Source organism: Chiloscyllium punctatum, chromosome 8, assembly GCF_047496795.1.
Source record: "Chiloscyllium punctatum isolate Juve2018m chromosome 8, sChiPun1.3, whole genome shotgun sequence".
In the NCBI taxonomy this organism is placed as follows: Eukaryota; Metazoa; Chordata; class Chondrichthyes; order Orectolobiformes; family Hemiscylliidae; genus Chiloscyllium; species Chiloscyllium punctatum.
Genome location: NC_092746.1, coordinates 83,410,346 through 83,438,195, shown reverse-complemented (window position 1 = coordinate 83,438,195; position 27,850 = coordinate 83,410,346). Strand labels below are relative to the sequence as shown.

The 27,850-nt window shown below is 40.9% G+C and overlaps 1 protein-coding gene across 3 annotated transcripts in view; it reads right to left on the bottom strand.

Moving 5' to 3' along the window:
• spag6 (sperm associated antigen 6) overlaps positions 1 to 27,850 on the bottom strand; it is a 207,152-nt gene that overhangs the window by 7,918 nt on the left and 171,384 nt on the right. For all 3 annotated transcript variants that reach the window (XM_072575961.1, XM_072575963.1, XM_072575962.1), the window contains exon 10: positions 9,852 to 9,997. In XM_072575961.1, the coding sequence (XP_072432062.1) occupies positions 9,852 to 9,997 (146 nt within the window). The remainder of the gene's footprint in view (positions 1 to 9,851; positions 9,998 to 27,850) is intronic.

Here is a 27,850-nt window from a genome sequence, read left to right as displayed (position 1 = left end):
TACATCCACATACTGAAACAGAAAATGTTCTTGTACATGCTTAACAAATTCCTCTCCATCTAAACCCTTAACACTATGGCAGTCCCTCTATGTTTGGAAAGTTAAAATCCCCTGCCATAACCACCCTATTATTCTTGACACCAAGTTTTCATCCAAAAGGTTTATTTGAAACCACAAACTTGTGGGGCACGCTCTTTCGTCAGGCAAAGTGAAAAGAAGCACACAGGCACAGAATTTATCGACAGATCAAAAGATCATACAAATAGTATGGGTGGAATGTCAACAGGTTGAATAATAAGTCTCTGCAGATGATCTAAAGTGTCAGATGGTGTGATTAAAGTGTCAACAGCTGAACAGCAAGTGAAGGGATGGCCTATATAATCCAATTAACACAGTCCCTCACTCTACCACAAGTCCATGGATAACTTCATGATATTGCACTTCTCTAGCTTCCACTCTAAACATATTAAATAAGCCATCCCTTACAAACAAACACTCCGCTTACACAGGATCTGCTCAAGTGAGGAGGACCATGACGGACACCTAAAGATGCTGAAAGATACCCTCATAAGAACAGGATATGATGCTCAACTCATCAATCACCAGTTCTGATGTGCCACAGTGCAAAAACTGCAACAACCTCCTCAGAAGACAGACACACGATATGACCAATAGAGTACCTTTCATTGTCTAGTACTTACCCGGAGCGGATAGACAATGCCACATTCTTCGCAGTCCTCAACATCTCATTGATGACGATGAACATCTTGCCAAGGTCACCCCTACACCTCTACTTCTTGCATTCAAAGAACCACCAAACCTTAAACAGATCATCATTCGCAGCATGCTATGCTGATCAACCACAACACAAAACCGTGCCATGGCAACTCTGCAAGATATGTCAGATCATCAACATGGATACTACCATCACACATGGGAACACCACCTACCATGTACACAGCAGATACTCATGTGACTCGGTAATGTTGTCTATTTCATATGCTGCATCAAGGATGGCCCGAGGCATGGTACATTGGTGTAACCAAGCAGACACTATGGCAATGGATGACTGGACACTATACAACACAGGAATGTTTCCTCCCAGTCAGGAAACTCTTCAGCGGTCGAGGACATACAGACTCTGATCTTCGGGTAAGCGTCCTCCAAGACGGACTTCGAGATATACAACAATGCAAAGTCACTGAACAGAAACAAATAGCCAAGTTCTGTGCCCATGAAGTTGGCCTCAACCGTGATCTTGGACTCATGTCATGCTACATGTGGCCCTACCTACTCTTTTGTACCTGTAAAATCTTCTTACTGCTCTGTTTTGACACCATCACCTTGATAAATTGTGATGATCTCTCTACCTTAATTAGTTTTTATAGTTTTGGATTACTTATTAATTTGGTCATACCTATCATTCCAGTTATTTAGTTTGTCTCCAGCACCACCTTATTTTCAATGTTTTATAATTATGTCTGCCTCATTTAATCAAATTCTGGTCATCCCTTTGCTTGTTACTCAGCTATTGACACTTTACTCACATGGTCTAACACTCTTGGTCACCTGCAGACTTACTGTTCGACACTCCACTCATGCCATTTGTATGATCTTTTGATCTCTCTGTCGGTAAATTCTGTGTCTATATGCTTCTCTCTCACTTCACCTGACAAAGGGGCCGCGCTCCGAAAGCTTGCGATTTCAAATAAATCTGTCGGATTATAACCTGGTGTAATGTGACTTCTGACTTTGTTCACCCCATTCCAACACCAGCACCTCCACATTCCAATTAATTGAGGCAGAGAGATAAGTACAAAAAAGTAAAAATAAGATGGTGCTGGAGGCAAACCAAATGGCTGAATAACATGATGAGTATAAAAGTTGCATGCCGAGGGTCTAACCACAGTAACAAGAAATCCAAAATCATACAAACTAATTAAGGTAGAGAGATTATAATAAGTTATCAAGATGATAGTGTCAAAACAGGAGAGTTAGGAAGATTTTACAGAGATAGAACAGTATGGTGGGGTTCCATGTAACGTAACATGAACACAAAATCATGGTTGAGGCCATTTTCATGGGTGCGGAATTCTTGCTTGACGATTGTGTTTTGTTGTATATCTTGAAGGTTGCCTTGGAGGACACCTGCCCGAAGACCGGAGGCTGAATGCCCTTGACTGTTGAAGTGTTCCTCGACTGGGAGGGAACATTCCCATCTGGTGATTGTTGCGCAGTGTCCACTCATCCATTGCCGTAGCGTCTGCATTGGCTTGCCAATATACCATACCTTGGGGCATCCTTGCCTACAGCATATGTGGTTGACAAAATTGGCTGAATCAAATGAGTATCTGCCGTGACTATGGTGCATGGTGTTCCCATGTGTGATTGCAGCAGCCATGTCGATGATCTGACATGTCTTGCAGAGGTTATCCTGACAGAGTCGTGTAGTGTTGTGATGAATAGTGTCCTGAAAGCGTGGTAGTTTGCTGAAAACAATGGTCTGTTTAAGGTTTGTCAGTTGTTTAAAGGCAAGTAGTGAAGATGTAGGGATGATGTTGGTGAGATGTTCATCATCATTGATGACATGTTGAAGGTTGCAAAGAACACAGTGTACTTCTGCTCTAGAGAAGTACTGAATGATGAAGGGTACTCTATCGGTTGTATCCTGCGTCTGTCTTCTGAGGAAGTAATTGCGGTTTTTTGTTGTGGCACGTTGGACCTGGCGATTGATGAGTTGTGCATCATATCCTGTTCTTATGAAGGCTTTAAGTGTCCATTTCATTCCTCTTCATCTGAGCAGAGCGTATATATGCAGGGCTTGTCCATAATTTATATAGTTTTGAATTACTTGTTTCTTTGGTTGGATCCTTGGCTTGTAACTCTTATACCAATCGTGTTATCCTAGCCATTAGGTTTGTCTCCAGCATGACCTTACTTTTAATTTTTTGTATTTAGCTCTCTGCCTCAATTAATCAGAATACAGGTCATCCTTTCACTGCTATTCAGTTGATGACACTTTACTCACACCATCTGACAATTATGATTACTTGCAAAGACTTATTATTCAGCCTGTCGACACTCCACTCACACCATTTGTATGATCTTTTGATCTCTCCGTATAAATTCTGTGCCTGTGTGCTTCTCTTCACTTCATCTGATGAAGGAGCAGCGCTTTGAAAGCTTGTGATTTCAAATAAATATGTTGGTTTACAACCTGGTTTCATGTGACTTCTAACCAAAACCAGAAGTTTCCCATCTTTTGAACCTTCCCAACTGGCTCCAACAAAGAGTTATGTTCTTTTTAGAATGAGGCTATGCCTCTCTCCAATTAAAAGTTAATTAAATTCTACTGTTTCAATAAGGAGTCAATCACTAAGATTTCTTAAGCAAAAAAATGAACAAATATTATTACTTGCTAATCCAGAAAAAAATAAAAATCTGACATGAAACATACATATACACAGGTACAAAGTTAAAAAAGAGACAGTATCGTTTACAAAAGGAAGATTAAAGCAATATATAGTTTCAAGTCTTTTGGAGTCCTTGAGGTTCAGTGTTTTGATCTAAGCATAGTTGGTTGTGTCTTGGATTATCAGCAGTAGCAATTATTTCAGTTATCTTTTCAAGTTCTCGATGTTCTGATGTTTCTTTTGAATTTTTTTGTCACTGGGTGCTCTTTCTTCTTTACAGTCAGAGACAGAAAGAGCATTCTCTAGCCATTTGATTCTGGAATCTAAAATCCATCTCCTCTTTTCACAAGAAACAGTTTCTTGAAATTTAAGCTTGTTATGTATTTCCATGTCTGAATTAATTGTCTTGAGGTTTGATTATTGTCATTCTTGTTTTCATCTCCAATTTGCAAACATTTTCATCAAGGTGTAAACTAAAAATGGAAGATGAGTGTCCACTGGTAGGGGCTGACTGACTTCTTTGTCTTCGGACAAAATGTTGATTTAAGTCTAACTGTCTGTTGTGTAATCCATATTGAAGTTTGACAACTTGTGGCCAGGGAATCCCTTTGGCCATTTTAATTCAGGGTGTTTTTGGTTTTTTTAATGTCCATTTCAGTCCATGAAAGAACCAGGTGATGGAATTCAAAAATTAATAGTTCATATTTTACATCATATGACATCACATAAATAAATGATGTGTTTTAAGAGGCTCAGTGTCAGTATGATGCTAGGCATATAAACTAAATATCCCAATGATTAGTGGGCCACATTAAATAACAAGTCCCTTCGGCTGTTCACATGAGGTAGTGTGTCAACCGTGTTCAACCAGCCAAAGGCTTGCAAAATTTAGAAAGTAGTGCCCAAAATTAAATGTGATACTGATATCAAACAACATTTATAAAATAATCCTGACTACACCAATTTAAGATTATCAGTGTCTCGTGGTGTGATTCATTTGTGCATGATAGAAACTACATTTATTCACATACACAACCTGGTGCTCTCCATGCTAAAAGTATATGCCGACAAATTGTATCTTAAAGGACTACAAAGACAATCAATGCCTGCTCTTTCGCCACAACAATGCCCTGAACAGAATGGACATGTCTGGTTTGAATTTAATCAGCCAACTGAAACACCTAAATGGTTTCTGCTGCACTTGTGTATCAGTCATTGTCCAACCAATCAGTAACCTCTTCTCATGCAATATAAATTGTTTTTTTCTTGTGTTTAAGTCCCTATGAGTGCCAGTTGAAAATCTTCAGTTTCATGTCTCTCTTTACCAATCCCTGACATCTTCACATCCTTTCTAAAGTGCAGTCACTAGAAGTAGAGGCAAAGCTCTTGTTGTGATCTAAACAGGACCTTAAACAGGTTGAGCATAACTTCCCTGCTTTTGTATCCATTCCAACATTCCTATATGCTTTTCTAACAATTCTCTAACTACATCCTACTATCTTCAAAGATCTGTACACATGAACCTCAATTCCTTCTGTCCCTGTAGACCCTTTCGAGCATTTAGTCCATACTGCCAATCCCTATTACTTCTTCAAACATGCATCACCTCACATTTCTCTGTTTTAAATCCTATCTGCCACATACTATCATCAAATTCCTACAGTGTGGAAACAGACCTTCAGCCCAGCATGTCCACACTAACCCTCTGAACAACATCCCACTCAGACCCATTCCCTTATCACTCTACATCTAACCTACACATCCCTGAACACTATGGACGATTTAGCACAGCCAATTCACCTAACTTGCACACCTTTGGATTGTGGGAGGAAACCAGAGCACCTAGAGGAAACACAATCAGACATGGGGAGAACATGCAAACTCCACACAGACAGTCGCCTGAGGCTGGAATCGAACCCAGGTCCCTGGCACTGTGAGTTAGCAGTGCTAACCACTGAGCCACTGTGCCACCCCATCCGCGATAGTCTATCTGTATCCTGATGCTGTTAATTGATATCATCTTTACAGTCAGATGCACCTCCAAATTTGGATCCATTGGCTACTTTTTAAAAAAATTACTTTGTATTATAATATCAATTCAATTATATACTAAAACAGGTAGTGGTTCTAGCACTGAGCCTTGGGTGGACACCACTGTCTATCATCTTCCAGTCTAAAAGCAATCAATACACCATGTCTTGGTCCATTTCCTTCGGATGCCAAGTTTTTCCAATCAAAGTTGCTCAGACTTCTATTCATGAGCTACAATTTTGTCATCTAGCCTTTTATGTAGTATTTTCTTAAAGACTTTCTTAAACTTCATATATAGAACAGACATTGAATTCCTTCATAACTGTCTCTGATAACTTCAATTATGTTAAGTTCGAATTAACTTAACTTCAAAATATTCAATTAGATTAGTCAAGCATGATTTATCTTTTACATTTGCTCTCCTTAATTAATTCCAATCTCCTCAAATGCCACAAGATTATTTCTTAAAACCTTATTCAACATTGATGCTAAATGGATCACTAAAGCTGTACTTATACCCTTATATGTATTGTTCTTCAATCCTCTGGCACCTTGCTTGTATCCAGGAAAGAATTGAAGATTATGGCAAGTCCTGCCTTTAGCAAGCTGAATTTAAGACATCCTGACCAGACAATCCATCCACTCTAATCCAGACCTTCCAGTACATCCTTCCCATTAATTTTCACCCCACCAATATCTCCACTGCTTCCAGTTCTGCCTCCATTTTGCCAATATCCTCTTCATTGGTAAACACTAATAATTCATTAGTCTTCAAAAGCCTTATTCTGGACCTCTAAGCATTTATCACCATAATATGCCCTGCCTTCCTTCTTATTAGATGTATATTATTTATAACCCACTGGAAGCTTTGGGTTCCCTTTTCTGTTAACTGCTATTCTATCCTCATAATCTCTCTTGCCAGTTGTATTTTCCTCTTTACCTCCTCTCTTGACTTATTATATTTGATCTCATTCTCAGATTAATCTGAAGCATATTATACATGCTTTTTTCTTATTCATCATATTCAATATCTCCCTCATCATCCAAGAAGCCTTGGTTTGGGTTTCCTTTCATTTCCTCTTGTTGGAATGTGCCTAATCTATTTCTGAAACATCTCTCCCATAAATACATTGTTCCATGATAGTTTTTCCTGGATATCTTTGGTTCCTCTTTATACTAGTTAGAACTCCTCTTATCCCATTGAAGTCAACATTTTCCAATTCATAAGTTCTCTTTTACTTTGTTCCATTGATAAAGTAAACCATATGATACATTAACATCCAGGTGATACTCACAGACATTTGATGATGTAGACTTGCAAACTAGACAGGCACAAATCAAACCTTCTAATTCAACCAAATTATTACTTCCGAGAGGCCACCAAAAAGACACTCTCTTTCATTTGCAGAGGCACTCCAACCTTCCAATCTTCTTTATCTAATTAACAATTGCATTCACTCCCTTTAATTTCCTGCACTTCCTACTCAACCTCTTCATCTCTTCCATCACCCTTTCACAATTGATATTGACATATATCTCTTCCTAATTTCAGTTCACATACCATTCCCTTTCCCCTTTCAGTTCATGGTGGCACCTTCCACTAGCTTCCTAAAGTTTGCACTGATGTTCTTCTTCAATTCAGTTTTTTAAAATATAGATAATTTTGTGGAAAATTGTGGCAAAGTAGGATTTATTCTCTAATCCCTGCCTTCAATGCATTATGGGTCAACCGTGCTGTGTGTGATGAGAGTCACATGTGAATTAGTCTTACAGAAGTAATTGGTCCTTCCCTGAGCAATTAGAGTCATAGAGATGTACAGCACAGAGCAGACCCTTTGGGCCATCTCATACATGCCAACCAGATATCCTAAATTAATCTAGTCCCATTTGCCAGCATTTGGCCCATTTCCCTCTAAAGCCTTCCTATTTATATACCCATCCAGATGCCATCTAAATATTGTAATTGTGGCAGCCTTCACCACTTCCTTTGGCAGCTCATTTCAAACACAGACCATCTTCTGCATGAAGAAGTTGTCCCTTAGGTCCTTTTTCTATCTTTCCCCTCTCACCTGAAACTTATGCCCTCTAGTTTTGAACTCCCCTACCCTAGGAAAAATACCTTGTCTATTTACCATAAGCATGCCCCTCATGATTTTATAAACCTCTACAAGGTCACCCCCTCAGCCTCCACCGCTTCAGGGAGAATAGCCCCCCAAACTATTCATCCTCTCCCTGGCAAACCTTCCAACCCTGGCATCATCCTCGTAAATCTTTTCTGAACCCTTTCAAGTTTCAAAACATCCTTCCTATACCTGGGAGACGAGAATTGCACGCAGTATTCTGAAAGTGGCCTAACCAATGTCTGGTACAGCTGCAACATGACTTCCCAACTCCTATATTCAATGCACTGACCAATAAATGCATGCATACCAAATACCTTCTTCATTCTCCGGTCTACCTGCAACCCCACTTTCAAAGAACTATGAACCTGCACTCCAAGGTCTCTTTGTTCAGTAACACTCCCCAGGACTTTACCATTAAGTGTGTAAGTCCTGCCCCAATTTGCCTTTCCAAAATGCAGCACCTCACATTTATCTAAATTAAACTCCATCTGCCACTCCTCAGCCCATTGGTTCATCTGATCAAGATCCCATTGTACTCTGAGGTACCCTTCTTTGCCATCCACTACATCTCCAACTTTGATGTCATCTGCAAACTTACTAACCATACCTCTTACTTTCACATCCAAACAATTTATATAAATGATGAAAAGCAGTGGACCCAGCACCAATCCTTGTGGCGCAGGCCTCCAGTCTGCAAAGCTACCCTCCACTACACCTTCTGTCTTCTACCTTCGAGCCAGTTCTGTATCCAAATGGATATTCCATGTGATCTAACCTTGGTAACCAGTCTACCATGAGGAACCTTGTCAAACGCCTTACTGAAGTCCATATAGGTCAGGTCCACTGCTCTGCCCTCATCAATTCACTTCGTTACTTCTTCACAAAATTCAATCAAGTTAATAAGACACAGTTTCCCATGCTCAAACCCATGCTGACTATACCTAATCAGTCCTTGGCTTTCCAACCACATGTAAGTCCTTTCCCTCTGGATTCCTTCCAACAACTTGCCCACCACTGATGTCAGGCTCACTGGTCTATAGTTCCCTGGCTTTTCCTTACCACCTTTCTTAAACAATGACACCACATTAGCCAACCTACAGACTTCTGGGATCTCACCTATTGCTACCAAAGATTCAGTTGGTTCTTAGCCCTACAGCAGTGTGCAGTCTATGAGGCCCAGAATACCGTGGGCAGTGAGCACTGGAACAGCATGTGGGCTGCGAGCCCAGGAACGTTACGTGGGCTGCGAGCCCAGGAACGATACGTGGGCTGCGAACCCAGGAACATTATGTGGGCTGCGAGCCCAGGAATGATACGTGGGCTGCGAACCCAGGAACGTTACGTGGGCTGCGAACCCAGGAACGTTACGTGGGCTGTGAGCCCCAGGACGGCACGTGGGCTATGAGGCCCTGAACAGCGAAGCAGCAAGCCCTGGTAGTGTCTGGGTTACAAGCCCCAGAGCAGCATGAGTAAACAGCCCTGGAACATCATGCAGGCAGCGAGTTCTGGGTGGAGACCAGCACAGGGCAGGCAATCCTGGCATTTACCTTGGAGTAGCTGAGCTGCTGTAGAGAGCAGATTGGGGCTTAGAGCGGAGCGGAGATGGCTGTTGGACTGGAGTCTGGAGCAGTTGGTCAGACCACATGCACAGGCCCTGCGTTGAGCTGCTAAATTGAAATGTCTATTTAAATTTTCCTAGCATGTAATATCAACTCTTTAATGTTGTCCTATTTTAAATTTATTTTTCAACTCTAAGTAATGTAATTACTTCTGTTCCTCTGCTGTATCCATGACTTGTACCTAAGATGTCACCATAAGAAGGCAGACACTGGATATGCTTTTCACTGTACCCCTATGTTGGAGTATACATGACAACAAAAGGACATTGTATATTGTACTGTCTAAAAATCCAGCAGTTTTTGTGGTAATGTTGCTGGTGCCACAAGTTTTGAGATTTATTGAATTCAGTTTCATAATTTATCATAAGTCTTACTCACAGTCCATACCCATCCCAACAATATTCATTTTCCTTTTGTCAGTTTATGCTGCTGATGAGCGATGACCGCACACTCAAAGTGAGCTTGTGTAGTCAGTTTCAAAAGGAGCCAACAAGACTTCTAATTATCAGCAAATCAAATACTGACATAAGAGATAAGTTAAAAGCCCATAATGATCAGATTTTAAGTTGACTATAATATCCTTACTTTTAAAAACACAACTAAGGAGGCATCAATGAAGCAAATTTGACAAGAAGAACTTTAAGGCAGAACAATATTCATTTTACCTGACAATTTCTTCTGGGTAACAGTTGTTAATGCCATTAATATATTCTTGCATAACTGAACCAGGTTCTGCTTTAATCTCTTGAATCTTCTTCAGTCCACCACTTGTAACAAAAAGACGGCGGGCTTTGGCATCATGTGGTAGTACCTAGTAGAGAGAATGCAAATATCAAACACCACGAACTTACATGATTTAAGTAGAAGAAAGATTGTACTTTCACCTTAAAGGTAACTGAGCTAACTATGGTAATATGCGATGCAGCTCTGCTCACTTTAGATTTTTCTAAACAGATCAATATCCTGTGTTCTTTCATGTAGCAAGTGTTTAACAAATAGTACTGGAACACAAAACATAGAAATAATGATTATACCATTTAACCCCTTGAGCCTGTTCAGGCATTCAATAAGAATATGACTGATCTATAACCTAACTCTATACATATGTCTTTACCCATACAAACATCGCTTAATATCTTCGGTTAGCAAAAATCTATCAATTGCAGATTTCAAATTTGCAATTGCTTTAACATCAAGTGCCTTTTGTGAAAAAGAGCTACAAATGTCTCCCACCCATTGAGTGAAGAAGTCTTTCTTAATTTCAATTTTTTAAGAGACTTATAGACTATGCCCCCTAGTTGCAAACACCTCAACCAAAGGAAATGATTTCTGTATGCTGCCCTATCTGTTCTCCTTGAAAACCCTGAGCAAATTAGCCCTTAATCTTCTAAGTTTCAGGAAAAACAATCCTGTTTTATGTATTCTCTCTTTGTAAATTTGGAATTCAGGTTTTATTTTAATAAATCTATGATGCTCTGCCTCCATGACCAATATATCCTTCCTAAGGCGTCAATAGTAGTGACTGAGTGTTAGCAAATTATGATGGATGGGGTTAACAAATTGCAGAAACATCGCAGGAAGAAAGTGCAACATTTCAAGAAAATGCACACCAGCTGCAACATTGTTAATATATTAATATCTTAAAATAGTATATTTTTTCAAATTATTATACAAAATCTATGTGTTTTCTCTTTAATCCTGAAAACAAAATCTTCTGACTTGCTGCATTGGTATGCAGCATTGCTGTATGATTTTGTTACATTCAGCTTGTTAAACCCTGGGTTCATTCTATCCTTCTGGTTTCCATTACAAGTTATCCTGAATACAGCTTTGCATCTTCTTATCATCCAATTTAGAATTTCTTTCTTGTGTTTAGTAACACCTGATGACCTACTGGATGTAGATAAGGTTTTGCACACTTATTTGGAATACTGCCACAGCACATTGAAAAGGAATGTTATCTCATGTGCAGCCAAATGGAAAAAAGGACATCCTTGCATTCCAGAAACTCCTGTAACACATTGTTACATCTATCAATTTAATAGAGATTTGTCAGTAATTGCTTGTGCATTGACGTAAATGAAAAGGTACTAGATCCCTTTTCTAATTGCTTTAATGGAGTATGAATGCATTTAGTGAATACAATTGTATTAATAGTACATGGACATAGATTTACAAAGTGGGATGAAAGATGTATGTGTTCTTGTAATGCACACTGGAAACAGTAGTCACACCTAGCTCCGTAGTAATTAACTCAGTCATTTTGTGAGCATGTATTCATCCAAACTCTTCAGATGACGTCATAAATATCTGGTGATTTTTTTGTTCTCTGGCTGTGTGAGCTTGGCAGAGTAACTTTGAACTTCTTTCTTTGGCAAAAAGTCACATTTATGCATAGGAGCCAAGACTCGGAATTCAACAGTTTTCAGATTTCTATCTAGCTGTATCTCATTTTATACCTGACAATGCTATTTTTTCTCCCTAAAAAGGATATTATATCCTATGTACTGCCCTAACTTTTTCCAATTGTGACTGTAGGATGTTAATGAAAATTGTGGATATCGTTTAATATCTATATTGATATAACCTGAGCAGATAGGTACTACTCCTTGGTAGGTACTTGACTGAAAACATATGGCTGGCTATTTAATAATGTTTCCTGCTCATGCTTCAGCCAACTTGGATTTAATGAAAATAAAATGACTGAGTGAAATGATTTTTCTTGAAGGGGCAATGAAGATGATGGGATTTAGTCATGCTTTCATTCTACTAGTCGCACTCATCTACTTGTATGCAAGACCATACAAAAGATGTTGTGAAACTTGAAAATGTTCAGAAAAGATTTATAAGGATGTTGCTGGGATTGGAGGGTTTGAGCTATAGGGAGAGGCTGAATAGATTGGGGCTTTTTTCCCTGGAGCGTCAGAGTCTGAGGGGTGACCTCATAGAGGTTTATAAAATCATGACAGGCATGAATAGGGTAAATTGCCAAGGTCATTTTCCTAAGGGAGTTCAAAACTAGAGGGCATAGTTTTAAGGTGAGAGGAAAAAGATTTAAAAGGGACCTGAAAGGAAATTTTTTCATGCAGACGGTGGTGTGTATAAGGAAGTGAGTTGCCAGAGGTGGCAGTGGAGGCGGTTACAATTACAACATTTAAAAGAATCTGGATGGTACACGAATAGGGTTTAGAAGGTTATGGGCTAAAAGCTGGTAAGTGGGACTAGATCAGTTTATGATATCTGGTTGGCATGGACAAGTTGGACTGAAGGGTCTGTTTCCATGTGGTACAACTCTATGACTCTAAGAGACCTTTTACAAAACATGGTATAATGTCTGCACAATAAAAATCTGTCGACCAGTTTTTCACTTTTTAATTTCCCAGCCTCATGGTGATTCACATTGCACAGGAAGGCTGGATAAACTAAACTGATTCTGAGTTTTATCTGAATGAATTTATCCTTCCTATACTTGTTGATATTTTAATCTTTTGCACTTCACCAATGAAAACCTTCAAGATGATATTTTTAATAACTGATCAGCTTGAGATGATCCTTCTTAATTTCTAAACACTGCTGCAGTTATCAGTATGCTCACTTGCAAAATATAGTTAACAATAATGCAATATAGCTGAAAATGTGCTGCTGGAAAAGCGCAGCAGGTCAGGCAGCATCCAAGGAACAGGAGAATCAACGTTTCGGGCGTGAGCCCTTCTTCAGGACTGAGACTTTTCAGCTCTGATCTCCAGCATCTGCAGTCCTCACTTTCTCCGAGAAGATTTTAACATAATGCAATGTATTTAATTGAAATTAATTTGCATCTCTTCAAGTTTCAAAGGAAGCCAAGGTAAAGCTAATGCTGCCTGCCAAACACAACTGAGGTGCAAAGATGTTATACATTTAAAAAGGCTCGAGTTGTGAATCATTTTGCTATCCTCCAGATTCCACCATCCATGTCAACTAAAACACAAGATAAATAACTAGTATTTGATAATACTGGCCACAGATCTTTCAATAAATTAAATATGAAACATTAACTTCTAAATTGCATGTTTACCACATGAACAAAGATAAAAAGATGTGATTGTTAATGAAGTGTGTAAAAGACAATGTATGTGTGTGGGCCTAAGATGGATCACTGATAGTGCTTCCTTGATTTGGGATTTGTGTGGATAATATCCACATCACAGCAAGTGTCAGTTAAAGACAAGCAAGTTCAACCACCTCTCCTTAATGTTCGGTGGCGTGACCATTGTTGAACCTCCAACCAACATTACCCTGTTGTGGGTAGTAATGATCAGAAACTTAACTGGAACAGCCACATAAATACTGGGGCTACAAAAGCAAGTCAGAGGTTTGGTATTCTCACTTCTTCACCTTCCAAGTCTCTTTATCAAGTTTAAGCAGTAAATCAGTAATGTGATGGAATATTACACATTTGCCTGGATTATTGAAGTTCCAACAAAGCTCATGAAGTTTCACATCTTCCAGATAAGAGAGCCTTTTGACTGTGGAGACAGTGAGATCTGCAGATGCTGGAGATTGGAATCGAGGATGTTTTGCTGGAAAAATACAGCAGGTCAGGCAGCATCCGAGGACCAGGAGAATCAGGCTGGAGCCCTTCATCAGGAATGAAGGGCTGATGAAGGGCTTCGGCCCAAAAAGCAATTCTCCTGCTCCTCGGATGCTGCCTGACCTGCTGTGCTTTTCCAGCAACACACTAGCGAGCCTTTTAATTAGGATTACATCTAGCAGCATAAATGTTTACTTCCTCCACCATCAACCAACCTTGGCTGCAATGAATACCATCTACTGGATGCACTGCAGCAACTCACCAGAATTCCTGCAACAGGACCACCAAACTGCGACTTCTATTGCTTGGAGGCAGCTGGCGCATGGGAATTTGAAGTTCACCCCCAAGTTACACATATGCTTCTTGGAAATATATCATTGTTCCTTCACTATCTGTAGATTAAATCCTTGAAATTTCCTGCCTAACTTTGGTGCAATTAATCCACAGATTGCAGCAGTTCAAGAAGGTGACACAATGCAACCTTCTCAAGAGCAATTAAACATGGCAAATAAATAGTCCTGCTAGCATTCACTGTCCCCTCCAATGAATGAATAAATAAAGTGCTTTAAAATGCTGTGAATGATAAATGGATAGTAAGAAGGATGGGTGGAGGAGGAAATCGTCAGAAGGATTAGGAACTGGGGTTGGCCATTCATCTCCTTGAGCCTAATCTGCCATTCAATAACATCATGGCTGAAATGTGGCCTAACTCCAAATGCTTGCTCTGGGCCTATATCCCTTGATACCCTTGCTTAATAAAAATTTGTCTATCTCAGATTTAAATTTAACTATTGAAGTAGCATTGACTGCTATTTGAGGAAATGAGTGCCAAACCTCCCCTTCTCTTTGCAACTGGAAGTGCTTTCTAACATTTCTGCTGAATGGCATGATCCTAATTCTTAGGCTATGGATCCTAGTTCTAGAATCGTCAACTTGTCAAAATAATTTATTTTTATCAACTCTATTTATCCATGGTTATACATGAAGATTCCGATTAGATCATCCCTTAATCTTCTAAATTCTAGAGAATAAAGGCCTAATTTAGAGTTTCATGAGTCACACAGCATGGAAAGGGATCCTCGGACTAACTCATCCATGCCAACCAGGTATCCCAAACCTAATTGGTCCCATTTACTACACTTGGTCCATATGTCTCTAAACTTTTCCTATTCATGCATATGTCCAAATGATTTTTAAATGTTGCAACTGTACCAGTCTCTACCACTTCCTCTGGCAGCTCTTTCCATTAATGCACCACCCTCTTTCTGAAAATGTTGCCCCTCAGGTCCCTTGTACACTGTGCTGAACTCTCTCCAGAACAAAAACATCTTTCTGGAGCTGTGGTGTCCATAATATTATGGACCAGGCCAGACCCCCTCAAAATATTTTAAGGTAGTCCAGATCCTAACCTTTTCTTATTTTAAAGGTAGATGTGATGTGGATGTTCCAGGTGTGATGCAGCTGGTTAAACCACTTGGCTTTAAGGAAAACAGAATTTATTTACATACTACAGTTGAAACACAAACAAAAGAGAGCGGAATTTAGAATAACTTAACTGTTAGACAAGTTAACCGACCCAAAACAATAACTTAACTAAGGAACTGTTCCAATCCAGTAACATCCCATAAACATACCCCTTGACAAAAAGGTAAATTGAAACACAGATTCTTACAGGCAGGAGGGAATAACATCCAAAGACATTCCAGAGAGAAAGTAAGTCAGGAATCATTTGCTGAAACTTGCAACCTTCCTGGGCTTCAACATTTTGTGACTGCCACAGTTAAACCAAACTAGAAAAAAACCTGAACTGGGAGAATTAGTCATTCCTCTGCCATTGTTAAACTGGGTTCTTCCTAGACCACTCAGTGTCTCTGCCTTTATGACCTCTCTTTAAAAAAAACCCAAAGACAAAATAACCTTGTTAAAGTGACAGCATCGTCACAATATCTATTCACAGTATTCTAAGTGGGGTCTAACTAAGGTTTTGTATAACTGTAGCCTTTTAGTTTTGAAAGCCAGCGTTCTACTAGTATCTTGGTCTACTTTCTATACCTCTTCATTTCAAAAAGGTTATGTGCCCGAACCCCCAAATCTCATTGGACACCCATTATAATTAACTTTGTGTTTCCTACGAGATAGCCTGATCTATCCTTATCAGTCCAAAATGGATAACCTCACACTTACTAATATTAAAATCCATCTGCCACAACTTTGTCCATGCACCTAATCTATCAAAATCCTGTTGTCGACACTGTCTACAAGGCTACCCAATTTTGTCTCGTAAGCAAAATTTGGATATTTGACTTTTTATTCCATTAACAAATATTGTGAATAATTGAGGCCCCAACACAGATCCCTATGGGATACCACTGCCAATTTGAGTACTTACGCATAATTCTACCTTTCTATTTCCTGCCACTCAACCAATTTCCTACCCCTTTTAGTAATCTGCAATCAATTTTGTGGGCTTCCACATTAGCTAACAGTCTCCTGTGTAGGACTTTATCAAACGTCTTCTGGATGTCCATATAAATAACATCCATTGACTGCCATTTCCCTACATTTATTGTAGATGCTTTCCCTTTATAGAATGATAACATTTCTTCTTAATGTCATCCACGATCCTTTCAAGTTTCCTTCTATAATCCTTTTTAGCTGCTCTTATAAGCTGCTTTGTGGCCCTTTGTTGGTCTTTGTATTTGTCCCATTCTGTGGGATCTGTACTATTCTTTTTAGCTTTATAAGCCCTTTCTCTTAATTTTATGCTGTCCCTTACCTCCTTAGATATCGATGGCTGTTTTATTTTGTGAGGTGGTGTGTTTCCTTCTCATGGGTACAAACTGCTTCTGAATAGCATTAAATGTCTCTTTGAACACTCTCCACTGTTCCCTAGTTGTTTCACCTATTTCCAGTTTACTGTTGACAGTGTCTTTCTCAACCCATTAAAGTCTGACTTACTTAAGTCCAAAATTTTAGAATCTGATCCTTGCTTATCTCTTATAAACACTTCATTAAACTCAATCACCTTATGATCACTATTTGACAAATGCTCATGAATAACTAGGTCACTAAATCATGGTGGCACAGTGGCTCAGTGGTTAGCATTGCTGCCTCACAGTACAAGGGTCCTGGGTTTGATTACGTCCTTGTGCAAATGTCTGGGTGGAGTTTGTACATTCCACTCATGACTGCATAGATTTCCTCCAGGTGTTCCAGTTTCTTCCCACAGTCCAAATATGTGCAAGTAAGGTGGATTGGCCTTTCTAAATTTCCCATTGTGTCCAGGGATGTGCAAGCTAGCTGGATTTGCCATTGGAAATTAAGTCATTAGGATGAGATGAGTTTGGGTGGGATGCTCATTGGTGGGTCAATGGGCTAAATGGCCTGATTCCACACTGTAGGGATGCTGTGATTCTGTCATCAGACACATTGCTCATTACTAGATTGAATATTGCTTGTTCCCTTGTCACATCCAAGAATATTGACATAGGAAACTATCCTGGATACACTCAAGAAATTCACAACCTTCCTCACAGGTGCTTGTCTGCCTCTCCCAGTCTATGTTAAGATTAAAATCCCCATTAATTCCACACAATCAAAAGCATAGAACATAGAACAATACAGCGGAGAACAGGCCCTTTGTCCCTCGATGTTGCACCGACCTGTGAACCATTCTCAGCTCGTCCCCTTACACTATCCTCTCATCATCCATGTGCTTATCCAAGGATTGTTTAAATCTCCCTAATGTGGCTGAGTTCACTACATTAGCAGGTAGGGCATTCCACACCCTTACCACTCTCTGAGTAAAGAACCAGTCTCTGACATCAGTCTTAAATCTATCACCCCTCAATCTGTAGTTATGCCCCCCCGTGCAAGCTGACGTCATCATCCTAGGGAAAAAGACTTTCACTGTCTGCCCTATCTAATCCTCTGATCATCTTGTATGTCTCTATCAAATCCCTTCTTAGCCGCCTTCTTTCTAATGAGAACAGACCCAAGCGTCTCAGCCTTTCCTTATAAGACCTTCCCTCCAGACCAGGCAACATCCTGGTAAATCTCCTCTACACCTTTCTCACTGCTTCCACATCCTTCCCAAAATATGGCGACCAGAACTGTACATAATATTCCAAGTGTGGCTGCACCAGCATTTTGTATAGTTGCAGCATGATATTGTGGCTCTGGAATTCAATTCCTCTACGAATGAAACCTAATACACCGTATGCCTTCTTAACAGCATCATCTACCTGGATGGCAACTTTCAGGAATCTATGTACATGGACTCCAAGATCCCTCTGCATATCCACACTACTAAGAATCTTTCCACTGACCCAGTGCTCTGCTTTCCTGTTATTCTTCCCAAAGTACATCACCTCACATTTAGCTGTATTGAACTCTATTTGCCACCTCCCATCCAATTCTGCAGTTTATCCAAGTTCCCCTACAACCTGTAACATTCTTCCAAACTGCCCATTACTCCACTGACTTTAGTGTCATCTGCAAATTTACTAATCCATCCACCAATGCTTGCGTCTAAGTCATTTATAAAAATGACAAACAGCAGTGGTCCCAAAACAGATCCTTGTGGCACACCACTAGTAGCTGGACTCCAGGCTGAGTATTGTCCATCAACCACAACTCGCTGCCTTCTTTCAGAAAGCCAGTTTCTAATCCAAACTGCTAAATCACCCTCAATCCCATGCCTTTGCATTTTCTCCAACTGCCCACCATGTGGAACCTTATCAAAGGCTTTACTGAAGTCCATGTATACCACGTCAACTGCCCTACCCTCATCTACATGCTTGGTCACCTTTTCAAAAACTCAATGACGTTTGTGAGACATGACCTGCCCTTGACGAAACCATGTTGACCATTTGAAATCAAATTGTTGCTTGCTAGATGATTATAAATCTTATCATTTATAGTCCTTTCCAAAACCTTTCCTACAACAGAAGTAAGGCTCACTGGTCTATAACTACCTGGATCATCTCTGCTGTCCTTCTTGAACAAGGGCACAACATTTGCAATCCTCCAGTCCTCTGGTACTAAACCTGTAGACAATGACCATTCAAATATCAAACCCAAAGGCTCTGCCATCTCCTCCCTAGCTTCCCAGAGAATCCTCGGATAAATCCCGTCTGGGCCAGGGGACTTGTCCACTTTCACGCCTTCTAGAATTGATAACACCTCTTCATAACTAACTAAAGCATGATTGAAAGAATAGCTTTAAGGAGATTTTGAAGGCAGTGATGGATGTTCCTTGGTGATGCTGCTGAGGAAGGCTGTTCTGAAGTGAAGGACTGAAGGACTACTTGCCAATGGTACAGCAAAGGGATTGATCCTGAGCAACCAATGCAGGAATAAAAGGCTGAAGGCAAATGTAGAGTTGGAGAACATGATCTAGAATCCGAAACAATTCTCTAAAACACAGAAAGCCAGTAGAGCTTAGTAAGGACATAGTGATAGGGATGTGGATATTTTGGAAAAACTGGTAATTCCTTAATGATACAAATAAAGAAGTTAGTAAGGTGTATATCATAATAGTCTAGCAACTGTTATTAAAGAAACCTAAAGAGGAGACTATAGTTGGTCATGCTAAGGTCATTAGATGCAGACCAAAAATTCGGGTGCAAGAAGATATACAGCTTAGGCGGAGCTTTATTGGAGCACTGTGGCAAGCATAAGACAGAAATGTTGCTATGTGAAACAGTGGTGTATTGCTCAGGCAGGCAACTGGGATATCAGGGTCATATTAACATTTAGAATACAGGTGCTCAGTAGAACGGTCATCCAGTCTGTGTTTTGTCTACCCAGTGGAGACCACATTGTGAGCAATGAAAAGGTAGGCTAAATTGATTTAAGTGCAGGTAAACCACTATTTCACCTGAAGGTGTGACTGGAGCCTTAAGTAGTGAGGAGGGAGGAGGTAAACGGGCAGTATTGCACATTTTGCAATTGCATGGGAAGGTGATGCAGGGCTGTGGGGAGGTGTTGAAGGTTGAGGAATAGATCAGGGGTGTCCTGGAGAGAATGATTCTTATGGACTGCTGACCAGGGAACGAAAGGGAATATCTGTCCTATTGTGGCATCCCAATGGAGTGGCGAAAATGGTAGCTTATGATCGTTTGGGTGGAGCAGCTGATGGGGTTGTCGTGGAAGGGAAAGAAAGAAGAAAGAGCAGGAGTGTGGTTAGATAACAGCTGAAGGCCCTGTATACTACAGTTGAGGAGAAAGATGGACATATCTGAAGCAAAGGAGAGTGGTGGTGGATACGGACTATTTAACTGGCATTCTCCCCTACACAAGCTCCAAACCTCATCATTCTCCAACCCCGTCCAGCCCACTTCTACCTTCTTCCACAAACAGGACTGTCTGGCCAGACGCATCATTTCAATATGTTCCTGACCCACTGAAGTTATTCCTTCCTACATTGACACGATCTGTTCTCCTCTTGTCCAGTCTCTTCCCACTTTCCAATTTGTGGGCACCAGCCCCCTCCTCTTCACCATGGTTTGGTAATCCTTCTACATGTCCAAATCCCATCAGCTTGGTCTTAGTGCTCTCTGCTTATTCCTTGAAAGAAGGTCTGAACAGTTACCAGCCACCACCACCAAGCTCAACCCAGTCAAGACCACCCTCACTTTGAACAACTTTTCCTTTAACTCCTCTCACTTTCTTCAGGTCAAGGATGTGGATATAGGTATCCATATAGGTCCCACTTATGCCCAGTATACATGTGAAATATTCCTTGTTTCTGTCCACAACTCTTTCTCCAGTGCATTCATTAGTGCTGCTTCTTTTATGAAAATGACTCTGAGCTTCCAGAACCCAGTCATTTCAATACACCATTGTGCTCCAGTGCCAACATTTCTATCGCCGTCCTGTCACAGCACTTCAGTGAAGCGCAACACAAGCTAGAGAAGCAACACTTAACCTTCTGCAGAGGTACCTTACAGCCTAAAGTACTCAACACTGAGTTTAACAATTTCAGAGCATGACTACTTCCCTCAAAGTTTGTTGGCTAACCTTACACCCCTAAGTCATGCTCTGTATCTGTTGCTTCTAGCACGGCCAACCCATTTTTAATCATTTCCACTTCCTATAATCACCTATTCAGCACTAACTTCTTACCTTGCTTACTATTAGCAATCCCTCTGTCAGTTTCTTTTTATGTTCTCTCTCTGAGCATCATCTTCATCTACTGAAATCAGTCCTTTCCCAACCCCTCCCCTACCAACACCACCATCTTCATCAACATAAATACCACCTTTACCCACTTGTTTTTTGTTACACTAAAGCATCACTGTACTCGAAACATTAATTTGATTTTTCTCTCTCCAGATACTGCCAGACCTGCTGAGTTTCTACAGAACTTGCTATTTTTTCTGCCATCTTACCTTTGGCTTGGGTCTCTCATCAATCTTGGGCATTTAGAGATGCAGTGGCACCACCACTACCATGTATGCTGGCAGTGACATGTAGCTACTAGCCTCAGATTAGCTGGCAGGTCTCAGTGGGCAGAACCTCTGTTGCCAGATGTTTTGCAATCAGGGATATCAATTGTGAGGATGACCCAACAGTGACGACTTAAGTGTCTAAAGCCAATTTGATTTCATCAAACCCCCACCATCCAACTGATAAGGGTTCTCCATCTGTCCTAAGACCAGCGAATGAGATCCCTATCAGAGACACAAAACTGAAGACAAACAGTCAATCAACGTGCTCCTCAGGTTTGGCATCCTGGGAGATAGCAGAGATTGATTGTACAAGACAATTTATTCTGGAGAGGAAGAGTCAGATTTGCTCGTATTCTTCAGTAACTTGAGCACTGTGGACCATCAACCACAGCAGAATTGTCTTTCAACACATTCTGGAAACTCGTGACCTGGCATATCCCTCACTTGACCATTACCATTAAGCTAGGGAATAACCTGACAGCGTAGAAGGGCATGCCAAGAGCAGCACCAGGTATACCTAAATAAAATGTCGATCTGGTGAAGCTACCAAACAGGACTACTTGAATGCCAAACAGCATAAGCAGCAAGTGACAGACAGAGCTAAGCAATCTTACAAACAACAAATCAAGTTGACATTCTGCAGTCCTGCCACATCCAATTGTGAATGATGGTACTTGATTAAACAACTCATTGCAGGAGGAGGCTCCACAAATATCCCCACCCTCAATGATGTAAGAGGCCAACATATCAATACAAAAGATAAGACTGAAGTACTTGCAGCACTCTTCAGCCAGAAATGTCGAGTGGATAATCCATCTCCGCCTCCTCTTGTGGTCCCCAGCATTACAAATGTCAATTTGACTCACTCCACATGGAGGCACTGGATATTGCAAAGGCTACGTGCCCTGACAATATTCCGGCAATAGTACTTAAGACTTGTGCTCCAGAACTTGCTGCTCTCCTTATCAAGCTCTTCCAGTACAGCGACAATACTGGCAACTACCTGACAGTGGAAAATTGCCCAGGTTCGTTGTAGTGACTGGTAACAGGGCCAGGTGGATCTCATTGTCTATGAGAATCCTGATTGTGGTTGTTAACCTGGATTAAATGACCTGGAGGAGGGGCTTGAAGGCTGGGTGAGCAAGTTTGCAGATGACACGAAAGTCGGTGGAGTTGTGGACAGTGAAGAAGGATGTGGCAGGGTACAGCGCGATATAGAAAAGTTGCAGAGCTGGGCAGTAAGGTGGAAAATGGAATTCAATGTAGCTAAGTGTGAAGTCATTCACTTTGGTAGGAGTAACAAGAAGATGGATTACTGGGCTAATGGTAGACTACTTGGTAGTGTGGATGAGCAGAGGGATCTTGGTGTCCATGTACACAGATCTTTGAAAGTTGCCACCCAGGTAAATAGTGCTATGAAGAAGGCATATGGTGTACTGGGCTTTATTGGTAGAGGAATTGAGTTCCAGAGTCCTGAGATCATGTTGCAGTTGTATAAGACTCTGGTGCGGCCTCATCTGGAGTATTGTGTGCAGTTTTGGTCGCCATACTACAGAAAGGATGTGGAGGCATTGGAAGGAGTGCAGAGGAGGTTTACCAGGATGTTGCCTGGCATGGTAGGAAGATCGTATGAGGAAAGGCTGAGGCACTTGGGACTTTTCTCATTGGAGAAAAGAAGGTTTAGGGGAGATTTGATAGAGGTGTACAAGATGATTAGGGGTTTAGATAGGGTTGACAGTGAGAACCTTTTTCCGCGTATGGAGTCAGCTGTTACTAGGGGACACAGCTGTAAATTAAGGGGTGGTAGGTATAGGACAGATGTTAGGGGTAGATTTTTTACTCAGCGGGTTGTGAGTTCATGGAATGCCCTGCCAGTAGCAGTGGTGGACTCTCCCTCTTTATGGTCATTTAAGCGGGCATTGGACAAGCATATGGAGGTTATTGGGCTAGTGTAGGTTAGGTAGGCTTCGGTCGGCGCAACATCGAGGGCTGAAGGGCCTGTACTGCGCTGTATTTTTCTATGTTCTATGTTAATCAGAGAACCCTGGCTGTAATGGGCGATTCAAAGAGTCTCTTCATTTTAGGACTGGCTCTGAGTTGGCTGGTCAGGGGCTATGTACTGTCTACACGTAAACTAAGGGTGACATGGTGACAAGATACCTGCCTCCTTGGAATTATTTCATATGTTCTGTACACAAAGCAGAATAAATCAAACCTGGCCAATTACAATCCCACCAGTAAACTCTTGATTATCACTAAAGCAATGGGAAGTGTTATCCACAATGCTATCAAGCAGCACTTGCTTAGCAACAACCTGCTCACTGACACTGAATTTGGGTTCTACCAGGGCTACTCAGCTCCTGACATCATTATAGCCTTGGTTCAAACATGGACAAAAAAGCTGAATTCCAGAGATAAAATGAGAGTCACAGCCCTTGACAGCTAGGTTGTATTTGAATATGGCATCAAGGAGCCCCAGTAAAACTGGAATCAATGGGAATTAGGGGGGAAACCCTCTGCCAGGTGGAATCATAACTGGCACATTAGAAGATGGTTGAAAGTGGTCATTTTAGCTCCAGGACATCTCTGCAGGAGTTCCTCAGGGAATTGTCCTCGGCCCAACCATCTTCAGCTGCTTTATTATTGGCCTTCCCAATAAGGTCAGAAGCGGGGATGTTCACTGATGATTGCACAATGTTCAGAACATAAGACACCTTGCAAAATGTCCATATTACAGAGGAGGAAGTGCTGGATGTCTTGAAATGTCTGCGTGGGTTTCCTCTGGGTGCTCCGGTTTCCTCCCACAATCCAAAAAATGTGCAGGTTAGGTGAATTGGCCATGCTAAACTGCCCATAGTGTTAGGTGAAGCGGTAAATATAGGGGAATGGGTCTGGGTGGGTTGCGCTTCAGTGGGTCGGTGTGGATTTGTTGAGCCGAAGGGCCTGTTTCCACACTGTAATCTAATCTAAAAAAGAATGCATAAAGGTGGATAAATCCCCAGGACCTGATCAGGTGCACCCTATATATCTGTGGGAAGCTAGGGAAGGGATTGCTGGTTTCTTGCTGAGATATTTGTATCATTGATAGTCACAAGTGAGGTGCCAGAAGACTGGAGGTTGGCTAACGTGGTGCCACTCTTTAAGAAGGGTAGTAAGGTCAAGCCAGGGAACTACAGACCAGTGAGCCTGACGTTGGTGGTGGACAAGTTGTTGGAGGGAATCCTGAGGGACAGGATGTACATGTATTTGGAAAGGCAAGGATTGATTAGGGATAGTCAACATGGCTTCGTGCGTGGGAAATCATGTCTCACAAACTTGATTGAGTTTTTTGAGGAAGTAACAAAGAGAATTGATGAGGGCAGAGCGGTAGATGTGATCCATATGGACTTCAGTAAGGCATTCGACAAGGTTCCCCATGGGAGACTGGTTAGCAAGGTTAGATCTCACGCAATACAGGGAGAACTCGGCATTTGGATATAGAACTGGCTCAAAGGTAGAAGACAGAGGATGGTGGTGGAGGGTTGTTTTTCAGACTGGAAGCCTGAAATAGAGGTGCTGGGTCCTCTATTTTTTGTCATTTATATAAATGATTTGGATGTGAGCATGAGAGGTATAGTTAGTAAGTTTGCAGATGACACCAAAATTGGAGGTGTAGTGGACAGCGAAGAAGGTTGCCTTAGATTACAATAGGATCTTGATCAGATGGGCCAATGAGCTGAGAAGTGGCAGATGGAGTTTAATTCAGATAAATGCGAGGTGCTGCATTTTGGGAAAGCAAATCTTAGCAGGACTTATACGCTTAATGGTAAGGTCCTAGAGAGTGTTACTGAACAAAGAGACCTTGGAGTGCAAGTTCATAGCTCCTTGAAAGTGGAGTTGCAGGTAGTTAGGATAGTGAATAAGGCGTTTGGTATGCTTTCTTTTATTGGTCAGAGTATTGAGTACAGGAGTTGGGACTTCATGTTGCGGCTGTTCAGGACATTGGTTAGGCCACAGTTGGAATATTGCGTGCAATTCTGGTCCCCTTTTAATTGGAAAGATGTTGTGAAACTTGAAAGGGTTCAGAAAAGATTTACATGGTTGGTGGATTTCAGCTATGGAGAGAGGCTGAACAGGCTGGGGCTGTTTCCCCTGGAGTGTCAGAGGCTGAGGGGTGACCTTATAGCGGTTTACAAAATTATGATGGGCATGGATAGGATAAATAGACAAGTCTTTTCACTGGGGTCGGGAAGTCCAGAACTAGAGGGCATAGGTTTAGGGTGAGAGGGGAAAGGTATAAAAGTGACCTAAGGGGTGGCTTCTTCATGCAGAGGGTGGTAAGTGTATGGAAATGGCTGCCAGAGGAAGTGGTGGAGGTTGGTACAATTGCAACATTTAAAAGGCATTTGGATGGGTATAGGAATAGGAAGGGTTTGGAGGGATATGGGCCGGGTGCTGGCAGGTGGGACTAGATTAGGTTGGGATATCTGGTTGGCATGGACATGTTGGACCGAACACTCTTCTGTGCTGTACATCTCTATGACTCTATGACAGATCCATTAGATCCATCGAACCTGCTCTATCATTTAATCACATGTTTCTCAACCCCATTCTTCTGTCTTCTCCCCATAACCTTTGATCTCCTTTCTAATCAAGAACACATCTATCTCTGTCTTAAAAACACTCAGTGTCTTGGCCTTCACAGCCTTCTTCGGCAATGAACTTCACAGATTCACCACTCTCTGGCTGAAGAAATTCTTCCTCATCTCAGTTCTTAAAAGGTTATCCCTTCACTCTGACACTGAGGCCTTAGGTCCTCGTCTCTCCTACTAGAGGAAATATCTTCTCCTTGTCCACTTTATCCAGGCCTCTCAGTATCAATATCATTCAAATGGAGTGACAGAGTTGGGGGAAGTTAGTGTATGATAGGATTTATATGAGACATAAAAGCTTTTCCAGGGATGAAAAATAATGTTGAAGAGGTTTAGAGAATGAGGGAGGTACATTATGATAAGGAAGATAAGAAAATTTTAAGCCCCACGAAGATGATGAGCTTGTGATGGTGGCTGGTGGCAGTTGGGGCAGTCAATGTGGAAAATAAGATTTAAAAGATTGGCTGTAATGTGATTTTTAAAATTTCTGACTCAACAAAAATCTAATTTTCTCTTTATCTATTACAATCTTTAATCTGTTTTAATATGCACAAACATGTGAAAGGCAGTAACACCATTATTGCTTCCCATTCCCTGTGGGATTCACTGTGGTGATTATGTTATAGAAAGCAAGAACTTGCATTCATAAGCACTTTTTAGAATATCAAAAGTGTTTACAATCAGTGACATAACTTAAAGCAATGTAGGAAACATAACAGCTTTTCAATCAGCAAGATCTACAAAAAAACATTAAAATAAATGACCAGGTTGTTGATTAAGTAATAAAGTTTGGCTAGGATATTAAAACTTGTCATTCTTCTGCCTACAGTATCATGATAAACTGGCGTTTGGTCTAATAAATCAGGCAAAAGATGACTGTTTAAACAATGAAGTATCAGCATAGACTATACGTTCAAATTTATGGAGTGGGCCTTGAATTCATGACTTTGTGATTCAAAAGTGAGAGTGCTGAGAAAAACCTGACACAATATATAGTTTATTAAGTACAGTGAGATAAAGATAGTAATATGTGACTGGCCCTTTTGCACTAGAACAATGGCATCATTTTAAGTTGCCACCCCACTGTTGCTCCAAATTGATTGTCTGCTGGAAAGCATCATAAAGGGTTGTTCTTGTTAGAATTCCCAGAACTGTAAATGATTCAACTTGAAAACCTATTTCAGATACATTTCTGACTGTTGGTGTGGAATTTTGGTACCTTAAAGAAGTGAAACTCTGAGCAGGAGCCTAGACAATTGCATTTATCATCCATGGGGAAGTGGGAGAATTCGGAAGAATGTAAATTTACTGAATGAAGCACGTAATTATATGTTAGTAACATGGCAAGTCCAGTGTAAAGGAATATAATGCAGTGTTTATCATCTGGCAATATCCATGATAACTGAACTAATCCCAATCACCAGCTCATAGGGTATGAAACATTATAATCAAATCACAGGTAAACCTGCCTCTGTCCACAGAATAGTACAGTTGACACTTGCGGTAAAGAATCCCCTTCCTCTCACTGAGCAGCAAAAATAACATTAGAACCTCCCCTTCCCCATAGTAGGCAATGTTTCTTTTCCCTGGCCTCTTGCTCAAAGGTATCTAGGTCACTGTACACAAGCCCCAAGTTCGTAAACCAACACTCTATTATAATCAAAATCAATATCTTCTGCCCATTACTACTAACAGTGAGGAGCATCTTGATTTAATCCCATGCCAGCTTGATGGCCCATTGATACAGTGTAAAGCATTCAGATTTTACATCAAAGATTTTACATTAAAGATTTTACTTCTTTACTGACAAATATTTTAAAGGAAGGCACCATATTCAGTCCATTGTTTTTTTTTAGCTTCTCCTCACTTCCTCTCCTTTAAATCTCTAATTACCTTTTTCCATTTCCTTGCTGGACAACTCCTGTTTTTTTATCCCAATTTTACCTTTTCGCTTTGTCATCACTCATCCCTCTTACTCTTTTCCCTCACTATCTTTCTCTCATCCTTTC